The 11,526-nt window shown below is 44.1% G+C and overlaps 2 protein-coding genes across 2 annotated transcripts; both read left to right on the top strand.

Annotated features, from left to right (window-relative positions):
* Positions 1–1,385: 1,385 nt before the first annotated feature.
* Positions 1,386–6,540, top strand: LOC109476642 (myosin-binding protein C, fast-type-like). Its single transcript, XM_019777646.1, has 9 exons — positions 1,386–1,400; positions 2,142–2,297; positions 2,687–2,858; positions 3,204–3,329; positions 3,720–3,890; positions 4,064–4,258; positions 4,757–4,968; positions 5,863–5,990; positions 6,415–6,540. The coding sequence occupies exons 1-7, from the start codon at positions 1,386–1,388 to the stop codon at positions 4,801–4,803; spliced, it is 882 nt and encodes a 293-aa protein (XP_019633205.1). The 3' UTR covers positions 4,804–4,968; positions 5,863–5,990; positions 6,415–6,540.
* A 9-nt stretch (positions 6,541–6,549) lies between these two features.
* LOC109476640 (titin-like) lies at positions 6,550–11,147 on the top strand. The gene is made up of 6 exons (XM_019777645.1): positions 6,550–6,579; positions 6,970–7,058; positions 7,476–7,636; positions 9,223–9,522; positions 9,914–10,029; positions 10,431–11,147. The coding sequence occupies exons 1-6, from the start codon at positions 6,550–6,552 to the stop codon at positions 10,620–10,622; spliced, it is 888 nt and encodes a 295-aa protein (XP_019633204.1). The 3' UTR covers positions 10,623–11,147.
* The last annotated feature ends 379 nt before the right edge of the window (positions 11,148–11,526 follow it).

The raw sequence follows: 11,526 nt of genomic DNA, 5'->3' as shown, positions 1-11,526 counted from the left end.
TGAGAGAGTTTTTGTACTCTTGTGTAGAACCAAACAATCCTGGAGAGTTTTTAGAGGAACAGTTCACATAGTGGGCTTCAACAGAGCCTCCTGCCTTTACATGTATATGTAGCATGTACATAGTCGGGTCGTGTGGCGCAGTCGGTAGCGCGTTCGGCTCACACCCAAGAGGTCGCGGGCTCGAATCCTGCCCGTGTCACCGACCTTGTGCCCTTGGGAAAGGCACTTAACACGACTTTCCTCACTTTACTCAGGTGGAAATGAGTACCTAGCTTCGGCTAGGGACGTCTTCTCGGACAAGGACGTTAAATGGAGGTCCCGTGTTTGGGGAGAGCCATACCCCACGCACGTTAAAGAACCCACCATACTTATCGAAAAGAGTAGGGGATCTTCCCGGTGTGAGTGGTTCAAATCGTTCTGTATGGAGTTGGTGATTCACTTCAAATCACCCGGACAGAGGCCTGGCAGACCCGTCTCGTACATGTATCAGCCAACATGGTGAATTACATCATCACCCGGACGGAGGCCTGGCGAACCCCGTCTTGTATTAGCTAGCGAAAGGGTGTATCACCTCGTAAGGGGCGGTATAACCCCACCAATACGGTCGACCGATGATAATGTACATATTACAATTTGTAAGAGGGTCTGCATGGGGGGTCCTGATTACGCTTTACGCTAAATTCATCGAGGCCCGCAACGTTTTACGTAAAATTTAAGAAGGCTGGCAACGTTTTACGCTAAATTCTGGCGCTTCGCCTCAAATTCAGGCAGAGTTGACTGGTCTATTTTGTTTGTCAACTGATTTACATCAGTGACTTCGCTGTTTTAAACACTGTCACGACTCCAACTGCACTGATACTGGGTCAGAATGGACCCAGAATGTGATAAAATGCAGACCATCACGGGCGTTATGTGGTCGAGCCATCGTGCACCACACCTGGACCCAGATGGGAGAAGGAAAGCAGAGACGGCAGCAAAGCGACTCTACTTCTATGGGAGGGGGCAAAATAATATTTTACTGCAGCACCGAAGGCGTGACTCATCGCATACATTTTAGGGGGTCCGGGGGCATGCTTCCCTGGGAAAATTTTGAAATCTTGACCCTCTGAAACGGTATATTCTGCAACTTTTTACATGCAAATCCTGCATACAAGGATGACCCAACAGGTCAACCGCAAGTTCATCCACTACGGCCTACGAAAAATTGGGAGTCTGAACTACGATTTACGGGGAATTTTCTGGCTCGATTGCGCTTTACGTGAAATGCACTGGCAACGCTTTATGGGAAATTTTCACCTCCTCACTACGAATTACGCTGAATAAAATAACTTCCCTACGAATTACGGGAAATTTAAAAGGCCCGCCTACGCCTTACGGAAAAGAGCATGCAGACCCTCATGGTGGGCTAGGTTAGCCCACTGGTCTATGAACCTTGGTCGATTTACATTTTTCACACCTTTTCCTTCAAATTTGTAGGCAGGCCACTATTGTTGTTGTGGCAGGCCACTATTGTTGTTTGTACAGGCCAAGTGGTTTAATTGCAGCCCATTGATGGGCTATCAACAGACCACATGGTCTAGTGCATTTTCAATCAAACATAACTAATCCTATGAACATCACTGACAAATAATTTTTACATGACTACTGTTATAGTGAAGAGAGCTTTCAGATAATACCATTCTTGTAGGCAAAAATGTGATATTTCTGAGGATTCCCGATTGCCTCTGTTTTTCCCAATTTAAATTGACCAGTGTTATGTGAATCTGAATACTGCTGCATGTTTACATCTGTGTTGAAAACCTCTCTCCTTTGGCACACCCCTACATAGACAGTGGGAACTGCCTCTTGAGTCATATGTTAATCCGAAACTTTAACACTTAAATATAGGCTGTAGAGAGCATGCTTGCAGCTAGTCTTCAGCAAGGATTGTGATTCCTTCCTCAGAGTATTTGAAACATCCTGGAGTGGTTCAATCCAATGGTTTTGAGGTTTACTGAGTTTTTTTTTTACATTGATTCTTAATCTTCTGAATCACCTTAAGTTTATCACCATCTAAACGCTGAGACAATCTTTGGGTAGATAGTGCACTGAAGCGCCCCTCCCCCATTTGGTCCAGGTGTGTATAAGATTGATTTTCTGAGATTCTGACATGTTGTTCTTCACCTCTAGGTCCACCTGGACCTCCGGGACCTATCAAGGTCAAGGACATCACCAAGGACTCTTGCATCATCCAGTGGTCCGCTCCCGACGACGACGGAGGCGCAGACGTCTTCAACTACATCGTGGAGAAGAAGGAGGTCAGCGTCATGTCTTACCTTGCCCTTCAACTGACGTTGATAACAACTTGTTACAAACAATTCAGATTTTTTTTTGCACCATTTTGTCCCGAAACATTGGCAGAAAAGAAGAAAACCATGTTGCAACCAGATGAGGTTATTTGTGGGAGATATTCTAAAATGTTTCTTTTATTTGTCCCCTTGCCCTTCAACTGACCTTCATAACAATTTGTTACAAACAATTCTATTCTTATCTTATCATTTTGTCCCAAAACATTGGCAGAGATATAAAAAGACTGTGCAAGTAAGAATTTAAAACTATGTTGCATTGATTTCCCAAACTGATGAGGCTATATGCAGGTCTGGAGATATTCTAAAATGTTTCTTTCATCTGCCCCCCTCCCCCCCAGGCCGGCCGTGTTGGCTGGGCCACCGTGACCTTCAAGCAGCAGAAGAACACCTACCGCATCACCAACCTGGTGGAGACATGCACCTATTACTTCCGGGTCATAGGTGAGAACAAGTATGGCATCGGCGAGGCTGTGGAGACAGAGGAGCCCATCTGTGCTCTGGACCCAGTTGGTAAGATCATCTTATCCCAGTTATCTCTTCAAAGCTCTGTTCTTTAGTAAGGCAAAGCCTATATTCATCTCCTTGGTTGTCAGAAATTTTTTGGTGAAAATGAAGCAAGCGGACATCATAAAATTAAAAGCAGAGAACAAGGAGGAAAACTTGAATATGACACAGTATTTACTCCATGAAACTGAATGCACCAACTGAAGGCATCAACCTGATTCTCAGGCTTTGCAGTAATGTTTTTTTCAGTCAAGCATACATGCATGTTTTTAAATCCGGAGCAAATGTGGTACTGAATCTGAATGATGAGGCACTTGTTAAATGTATATGTTTGATCCATCTATCCATCAGAGCCGCCAGAGAAGCCCAAGAACCTGACTGTGGAGGAGGTTACCCCGGCAACCGTCTCCCTGGCCTGGAAGAGACCAGACTGGGATGGAGGCAGCCGCATCAGTGGATACCTGGTGGAATACCTGGGTATGTGCAGACATGTACATCCTTGTAGCAATTTTTTAATGTTAAGCCAGATGGGGTAATGTCTGTTATATTGGATTTACTACACTCTCTCAGAGCATATTACTCTGATCTACATGTAAACCCATATATTGAGAAAGATTGTTATCTAAATCTCAGAGCAGAATGTTTGATTTACAAATAAGACAGTAAGAAAAGAACTCCTATGTTCAGTTGCATAATTCATAGATTACTAGCACAATACAGGTGTACAGGTTATGTTAGAGTCTAGGAAAGGGGGCTTGCTACTTAAGAACCTTTTGAAATTTGTCTTAAAGCATTAGATTAGATTGTTTATCAGTGTTTCACAATAAGGACAACTTTCTGACATAACTTGTTGTTTCTCCATCGCAGCTCCCGGTGAGGAGGAATGGACCAAGGCGGCGACCGCCCGGAACGTGAACTACACCGTGTTCAGACTGGACCGCGACCAGACTTACCGCTTCCGGGTCACGACCCTGACGGAGCTGTCGCAGAGCGTGCCCGCCGAGCTGCCTGAACCAATCACATGCAAGGAGGAGCAACGTAAGTTAAGCTGTTACTCTGTCGCCTGCTAGTCTCAAGGCTTCTTTCCAACTTTTGTTTAACGCCTGAAGGTCCCTCTCGACTGTCTGTCATCAGTTCATCTTCATAGCTGGCATGCCCAACATCTTTTTGTACATTATGCAAAGTCTTTACATTTTTCTTCTGTCCTCCAGGTGAGCTCCAAGTTCGTGCACGTTCAGTGGAAGAAGCCGATCTACGACGGCGGGGCCCGCATCACGGGCTACGTGATCGAGGCACGCGACGTGTGCTCGGACAAGTGGGTCAAGTGTCACCTGGGCGAAGTGCTGAAGCTGGAGCACGTCATCACCGACATCAAGGCTCTGCAGAAGTACCAGTTCAGGGTCAAGGTCAGGGTCAAACTTTACATATCCTTTATAACAAATGCTCTAGTTCTAAAGTAACTTTAGATTAAGTTCAGCAGTACATGTATTTCAATTTTTAAGCAATGCATGCCTAAGTTGTACCTCAATCCTAACAATTTTGATACTACAGTTTCAAACCTTCTTTAGCATTCTTCAGCATCAAGTAGCATTGATTTTTAGCATCATTTGTGAAAAAGTTTAGAGGGACGCATGCTTAATTTGTCGCATGCTTAATTTGTCGCCCCAGACTTTACAATTGTGATACTTTTATCATGAATCGTTACCATGCATTTTCATTGCCTCCCCTCTACCATTACAAACTTTAAATCTTATGTAGATGTCAAGACTACATGATGTATGTTGCCATCATACTTAAATCATTATATTTCAGAGAGAACTTATGATCCAATCCACATTTAGGTCAAAGAATTAAGAGTGACTTTCATTTCTGTAATAAATTTTCCATTTTCATTTTCCTCCTAGGCCAAGAACAAGGCAGGAAACATCAGCGAGGGCCGGCCCCGTGCTGACCAAGGACGACCTCCAGCCTCCCACCATCACCCTGGATGCCAAGATCAAGGACAACAAGGTCCAAGTTCACGCCGGCGACAAGCTGGTCATCTCCGGCTTCGCTGGCGGCAAACCTGTGCCGACCATGATCTTCACCAAGGGCCGACTGGTTCTACGCAGCCAAGGTAAGCCTTCAGATTCCATGCACTGTTTTGTAGGCCCTTCAGAGAAGCCTGCAGAGAGGCTAACATGTACTGTAGATGTATATGATGAAGTGAAAGCCTTCAGAGAAGCCTGCAGAGAGGCTGACATGTACTGTAGATGTGTAAGATGTATTGAGAGCCTTCAGAGAAGTCTGCAGAGAGGCTAACATGTACTGTAGATATGTATGATGAAGCAGAGCCTTCAAAGAAGCCTGCAAAGAGACTAACATGTATGGAAGATATGTATGATGAATTCAGAGCCTTCAGAGAAGCCTGCAGAGAGGCTAACATATACTGTAGATTTGCATGATGGAGAGCCTTCAGAGAAGCCTGTAGAGAGGCTAACATGGACTGTGCATATCTATGATGAAGTGAGAGCCTTCGAGAAATCTGCAGAGAGGCTAGGAACACAGAGAACAAACATTTTCTGAAGTTAAGTATCCTGTTTTATTTGGTGGTTGTATTGGTGCTGTCCTTAGTGCTGAAAACATGGTTAAGGTGTAGTTTTGAATGGAAAACTCTGGAATACTGCAGTCTGTTGTTGTTTTAAATGAACTTCAATGGAGCACTACAGTCTGTTCTGTGGTTATATTGGTACTGTCCCTAGTGCTGAAAGCATGGTTAAGTTGTAGTTTGTTTTGAATGAAAACCTCTGGAATACTGCAGTCAGTTATGCTCTGTTGTTGTTCTGAATGGACAATAATGAAAGACTACACTCTGTACTGTTGTACAGTTGTATTGGTACTGTCCCTAGTGCTCAAAACTGGTGAAGGTTAAACTGGTTCTCTATTAGTAACCATTCTCCCCATGTTAAACAGTTGATCCTCCTGTTTGTATATAAATGATCACAGTAGTAATCATTATCTTCCTCCCCAGGCCGTGTGTCGATTGACCAGAAGGGCAAGGCGTTTGCCCTGTGTGTGGGCGACTCGTCCCGTGCTGACGCCGGGGAGTACACCATCACAGCTGAGAACAACAGCGGCTCTGTCACTGTCACTGTCAAGGTGAGTTCACTTTTCATTCTACTTTTAGTGAAGATTTCAAGTCTTTGTGTTAGTGTTACTGAAAGCTTGGTATACATAACCAAAAATTGATGTCAAAGTTACCATTCACAGTCAAGGTAACCTTTATAGTCTAGTTTTTTTGACATGTCATTATAAAACATTGATAAGTGCACTTTGAAATTTTTATGTAGACTTGAATTAATCTTAAGAAACTCTTTGTGTAGTTACAAGAATTGATTCTATGATGGTATTTGATTAATACAAAAAACATCCCCCTCTATCATGTTCAGCTATCTTAGAAACCTATACGGGCTATGTGAAAACACTATATTTATATCACTGTTATTGTACATATCGACTTTGTCACCCTATATAAACCTTCATTTATTCATTCATTTATTCCTTTCTTCACTCACCTATCCAGGTGCTGGTGATGGGCAAGCCTGGCCCCCCCATGGGTCTGCAGATACAGGACACGACCCCCGAGACTTGAACCGTCTCCTGGCAACCACCGGAGGACGGCGGAGGAGCGGGCGTCACCAATTACGTCATCGAGAAGATGGACCTCAAGACCAAGAACTGGAAGAAGGTACACTGATGTTCTCTGTTTCTTTACTCAGTCTGATTAACCTTTGTAGATATGTGTGCTTTCTTTACTCAATCTGATTGAACTTTTGTAATGTGTTTGGCTAAAACTTCAATCTTACATGTACATCTTTTTCATCTTGTAGCAGTACAAGTTGCTATGGTGTTGTCTTACCAAAGGAACTACCCTATCTCCTTAACATATCTATGACTCGTGTCTTTGGCATGTTCAATCGGTTTTTCCTGTTGCTCACATATATAATTCACAAGTTCTGTTAGTTCATTAGTGTTGCTGAAGAAGAGTGATGGATGTCACTCGAAACATCTGGAAATCTCCGTAATTTATCTTGATTCGTTTCTTCTCTCATCTTGTTTGCTTTCTTTAATTCTCCAGGTTTCTGGAGCTGTGAGGAAGACCACCTTCAAGATTCCGAAGCTGATTCCGTTTAACGAGTACCAGTTCTGCGTCAGCGCGCAGAACATGTTCGGAGTGGGCGATCCGGCTACAACCGGCAATGTGCTCGCCCGCCATCCATTCGGTACGTCGAGCTATAGACGTCTTTTTCCTATACAATTACAAATGATCTTTTATGAGGTTTTATGAGGTGAGGAGGAAAATTTAAGTGCATGTCAAGTTTAAGGGGCTGGCAGTAGCTAGTAGAATCTTGAAATTGAAGCATTAGCAAGGTTTTTATACTCTAATCAGGACCAACTAATAAATAAAAGTATACTTAACTTTTTCACTTGAAATTGAATGTTTCATTTTATTTATCTATTTTACCATTAGATCACACTCAGGTCTTTGACCTGCTGCTTTTAAGGCGTCCCTGGCACCTCCTTCAAAGCAGACACAAGAAGTAGAACAACTTACACAACTTAACTGATTTTACTTCTCCACAGACACCCCCGGGCCGCCTGTCCATGTGCAGGTCCGCGAGATCACCAGGGAGAGCCTGAAGCTGCTCTGGTCCCCGCCCGAGAACGACGGCGGCTCCGAGATCGTCGGCTTCCTGGTGGAGAGGAAGGAGAAGACCAGCGTGCGCTGGGAGCTCCTGAACAAGGTAGTGTGTAGTACCTGTAGTGTCTGTAGTACCTGTTGCATTCTTAATCCAGTGGTTAGCGACCCTGCCTCTGGATTAAGAGGTTGGCTATTAACATAGCCACTAACTTCAAACCTCACTCAACCCTCAGACAAAGACTGGTACACCCTAAGGACCGACCTCACAAGGGTACCAAGGCGAATGTTATTTACAGACTCAAATGTGAGGAGCCCAATTGTAACAACACCTACATCGGAGAGACAAGTCGACCGCTTAAAGTAAGGTACAAAGAACATTGCCGACCTAGTGCCAACGGCTACTCCTCAGCCATTTTCCACCACCTACAACACAACCAGGGTCACTCTTTCAAACTCGAGTCCATGGATGTCTTAGACCGCGAAACACGCTGGTGGGAACGGGGTGTTAAAGAGGCAATATATGAAAGAATGTACAACCCCACCCTCAACAGGGAAGGGGGGCTACGGGTCGATCTTTCCGGAACTTGGGATTTGGCACTCCCAGCCCCGAGGACAGACAACACTTAAGCTCCTGTCCTGTATAACAGGAGCTTTCAGACTAACTTGCATCATCTTGTCTTGACTTGTCTGACTTTTGTTCCTTTTTCGACTTCCAAAAATTTGTCTTCACTTTATTTGCATATCAATCAACAGGTTGTGTATATAAACCTGCTTTCCCCTCTGGTCTCTCAGTCACTGACGAAAGCTAGTGGATACTAGCTGAAACGTCTGACGTTTTCAAAATCATATCCAGTTGCTTGAGTAACTGTTTTTTGGCTATCGTATTACCTGGATGTCTAACCTTCATCGACGTAAGAGGTTGGGAGTTCGAATCCCGACTGTTGTCGCTCGCCTGACATACACGCTACAAAAATAATCCTAAGGCCTGTGTTTTTCTCTAAGGGAATGTCTTTAAGTAGTTGACATTATTTGTATTTAGTAGTGTAGACCATAGGTTCAACACATGGACCCTGTTGGTATGTGGGGCCTTAATGGCTGACCATGCTTTTCTCTCTAAGGCAGTTTTAACTAGTGCTACTGTTGACATCCTTTGTAGCTACATGTATCAGTAACACAGAGCCAGTTGTTATTAAGGGACTTCGTGGTTGAAACAAATAAGCATCCTGTTTTCCTGTAACTAGTTGGCTTTCTTCATGTTTAGTGGAGTACACTGTAAGTTTAAGAGAAGGGCCTAACTTGAAGCATCATATATTTTTCTTGAGAGAGCTCTACAACAGTTTTAACTCGTTGATATTCTTTGTCTTGAGTACAGCAGAGTACAAGTTCAACACAAGGACACTTTTGTTATGTTGGGACTTTATTTTCAAAACTTCTTGCACTTCTCCCCAGACCAAGAGATAAGCATGATCCTGTTTTCTGTGGCTAGCTGACTTTCCTTGTGTTGAGTAGAGTAGACTGTTATAAGTTCTACAAACAGACAGTGTTGGTACATGTACGTGGAAACATCATAAGCATCATGTTGAAACTCTTTGTCTTGAGTAGAGCAGGCTATAAGTTCAACACTGGGACCATTTTGTTACCTGTATGTGGAGACTTATAATGACTGAAATCTTCCAAACCTCTCCCCAGACCAACCCGACCCGCCTAAGAAGGTGGACATCACAGAGATCACTCCCATCACGGTCTCGCTGGCGTGGGTGAAGCCGGACTACGACGGCGGATCACGCATCACGAGTTACGTCGTGGAGAAACTTCGCACCAGCGTGGAGGACGCCCAATGGGAGCGCTGCACGGTCCTCAGCCTCACGCGATGCACCGTGACCGACCTCGTCCCGCACGAGGAGTACCGCTTCCGCGTCTCCGCGCAGAACTACGGAGCCATCAGCGAGCCCAGGGAGACAACCGCTGTCGTCTGCAAGGAACAGATTGGTAAGATGTCTGTTCCTTCCTTCTAATACATGTACATGTACATCAAGGCCTTTAGAACTTACAAATCTGAAAGCATATTGTATGCATACATAGTTACATAGTTTAACAAATTCTGATACCTATACATGAGGTGTACATTACAATCAAATAGAATCATTAATTTTGGTATTTTCCAATAAAAAGTTTTTTTTTACATGAGTTTAGGCAGATCACATAATTTATATACTAGGTGATGTAGTTTGACATGATCTAACATGTATGAAATGCATCATTTCTATAAATGTGAGTTTGCTGATATTTTCATGATCATTGTACATTCATACAGTCATACACTTTACAATGTATATTTGCTACCATTGCTAAGGTGTAACTCTCCTAGTTCCTCCCCTAGTTCCCGCCTCTATTGACCTGAGCGCTGTGACGTCCGATGTCCTGATCCTGAAGGAAGGACAGGACTTCATCCTGAAGCTGCATGGCATGCCCACCCCCGCCGTCACCTGGTACAAGGTGTGTCACCTGGTATACTTGTCGTTAGTGCTGTGTACCTAAACCCACGTTTAGGTTCAGGTCCGGATTCAAGTCCAGATGTTTAGGTTCAGTTCCGGACTTGTAAGTCCAGACCTAAACCCCCAGCATATACAAAATTGCATGTTGGCAACCTTGCAATGTTCTCTGGGTGAAACTGTGGCCACATAACATGGAGGCCGGCACTTGACAATGCCCGATGGCCTTTGCGACAGTTCCACAAAAGTGTGTGTGGAGCAAATATCACGTATCATGTGTATTATTTGATTGTTAACCCTTTGTGTATTCTGTATTCAGTGATTGCAAGCCCTGCATCAATTCAGCACTTTGAAGAAAGGGTGGTGTTTGACCAATAAAAACCATTGTTATTATCATACTACAAGGGACTCGGTGTCTTCCGTGAGACCATACGCGTCGTCACCAAGACGGTCGGCGGCGTCACGCAGCTCATCTTCCGCAAGTGCGAGAAGGTCGACGGCGGGACTTACACGGTCGTGGTGGCCAACCCAGCCGGGAAGCAGACTGCTGAGATCCAGTTCAGGGTGGGGCTTGGCAAAGACACTGTTAACACTTGAGCATGTATGATATACATGTACCACCACACCAGTCTGCTGTCTTATGCAGCATGTGGGTCTTTGAAAATTTATCATGTAAGATTCAGTGCGAAAGGGATTGTAGCACAAGTCTTAACTTCTATGTGAGATGATGTTCCTAAAAGTCAGTCCTCTTCAGAGAATCTAACCAATTTAAGGTGGGGCTTTGAAAACTATCCATGTGCAAAAGAGATTGTGACGACAAACCAGAACCAGAGGCCGCTCACGGAAACAAAACTCCTGGCGAGGAAGAAAGCTTTGCCTACAAGGCTAAAGGTACGTCTGAACACACACTCACAAATCAGGGACCAGTCAGTACTGCTATAGTCTGTAGGGCCCGAAAGCTCCAAATCATTTATACTAAACTCATATTATATAATTAGTTGGAAAATGTATAGCCTCCTTCGCAGTCTTGTTGGGCGTCGGCGTTATTTTTTCTCTGAGCGACGCAAGTAGTATGCGGCCGCGAGGGACGATTTGCTGCCGAGGGAGTTTTTGCCACGGAGAGAAGGTTGGAGCGCGAAACCTTCTCTCCGTGACAAAAACTCCCTCGGCAGCAAATCGTCCCTCGCGGCCGAATATTACTCGCGTCGCTTAGATTAAAAATAACACCGACGCCCAACAAAATCTAAAAGATTTGAAACACAAGTCGGGAGACCACATTCCATAGAAATACAAGGTATCAATCCGTTCTTTTGTCTTAAAACGCCTGATTGTGAATTAGAGTTCCGCGATCTTATACGTTTTCTAGCCTCCTTCGCAGTCTTGTTAATTGTCCAGTTACTAACGAACCGACAATAAAAAGAAGACTTTTCAACATCTGACTTTTTATTTCCTTCGTTACTATTTTATTTCCACTTTAGACATTGAAGTGTTCTGGAGGATC

This window comes from Branchiostoma belcheri, unplaced genomic scaffold, assembly GCF_001625305.1.
Source record: "Branchiostoma belcheri isolate BF01 breed outbred unplaced genomic scaffold, Haploidv18h27 scaffold385, whole genome shotgun sequence".
Classification (NCBI taxonomy): Eukaryota; Metazoa; Chordata; class Leptocardii; order Amphioxiformes; family Branchiostomatidae; genus Branchiostoma; species Branchiostoma belcheri.
The sequence above is the reverse complement of the archived record's forward strand: the minus strand, read 5'-3'. Positions and strand labels throughout refer to the sequence as shown.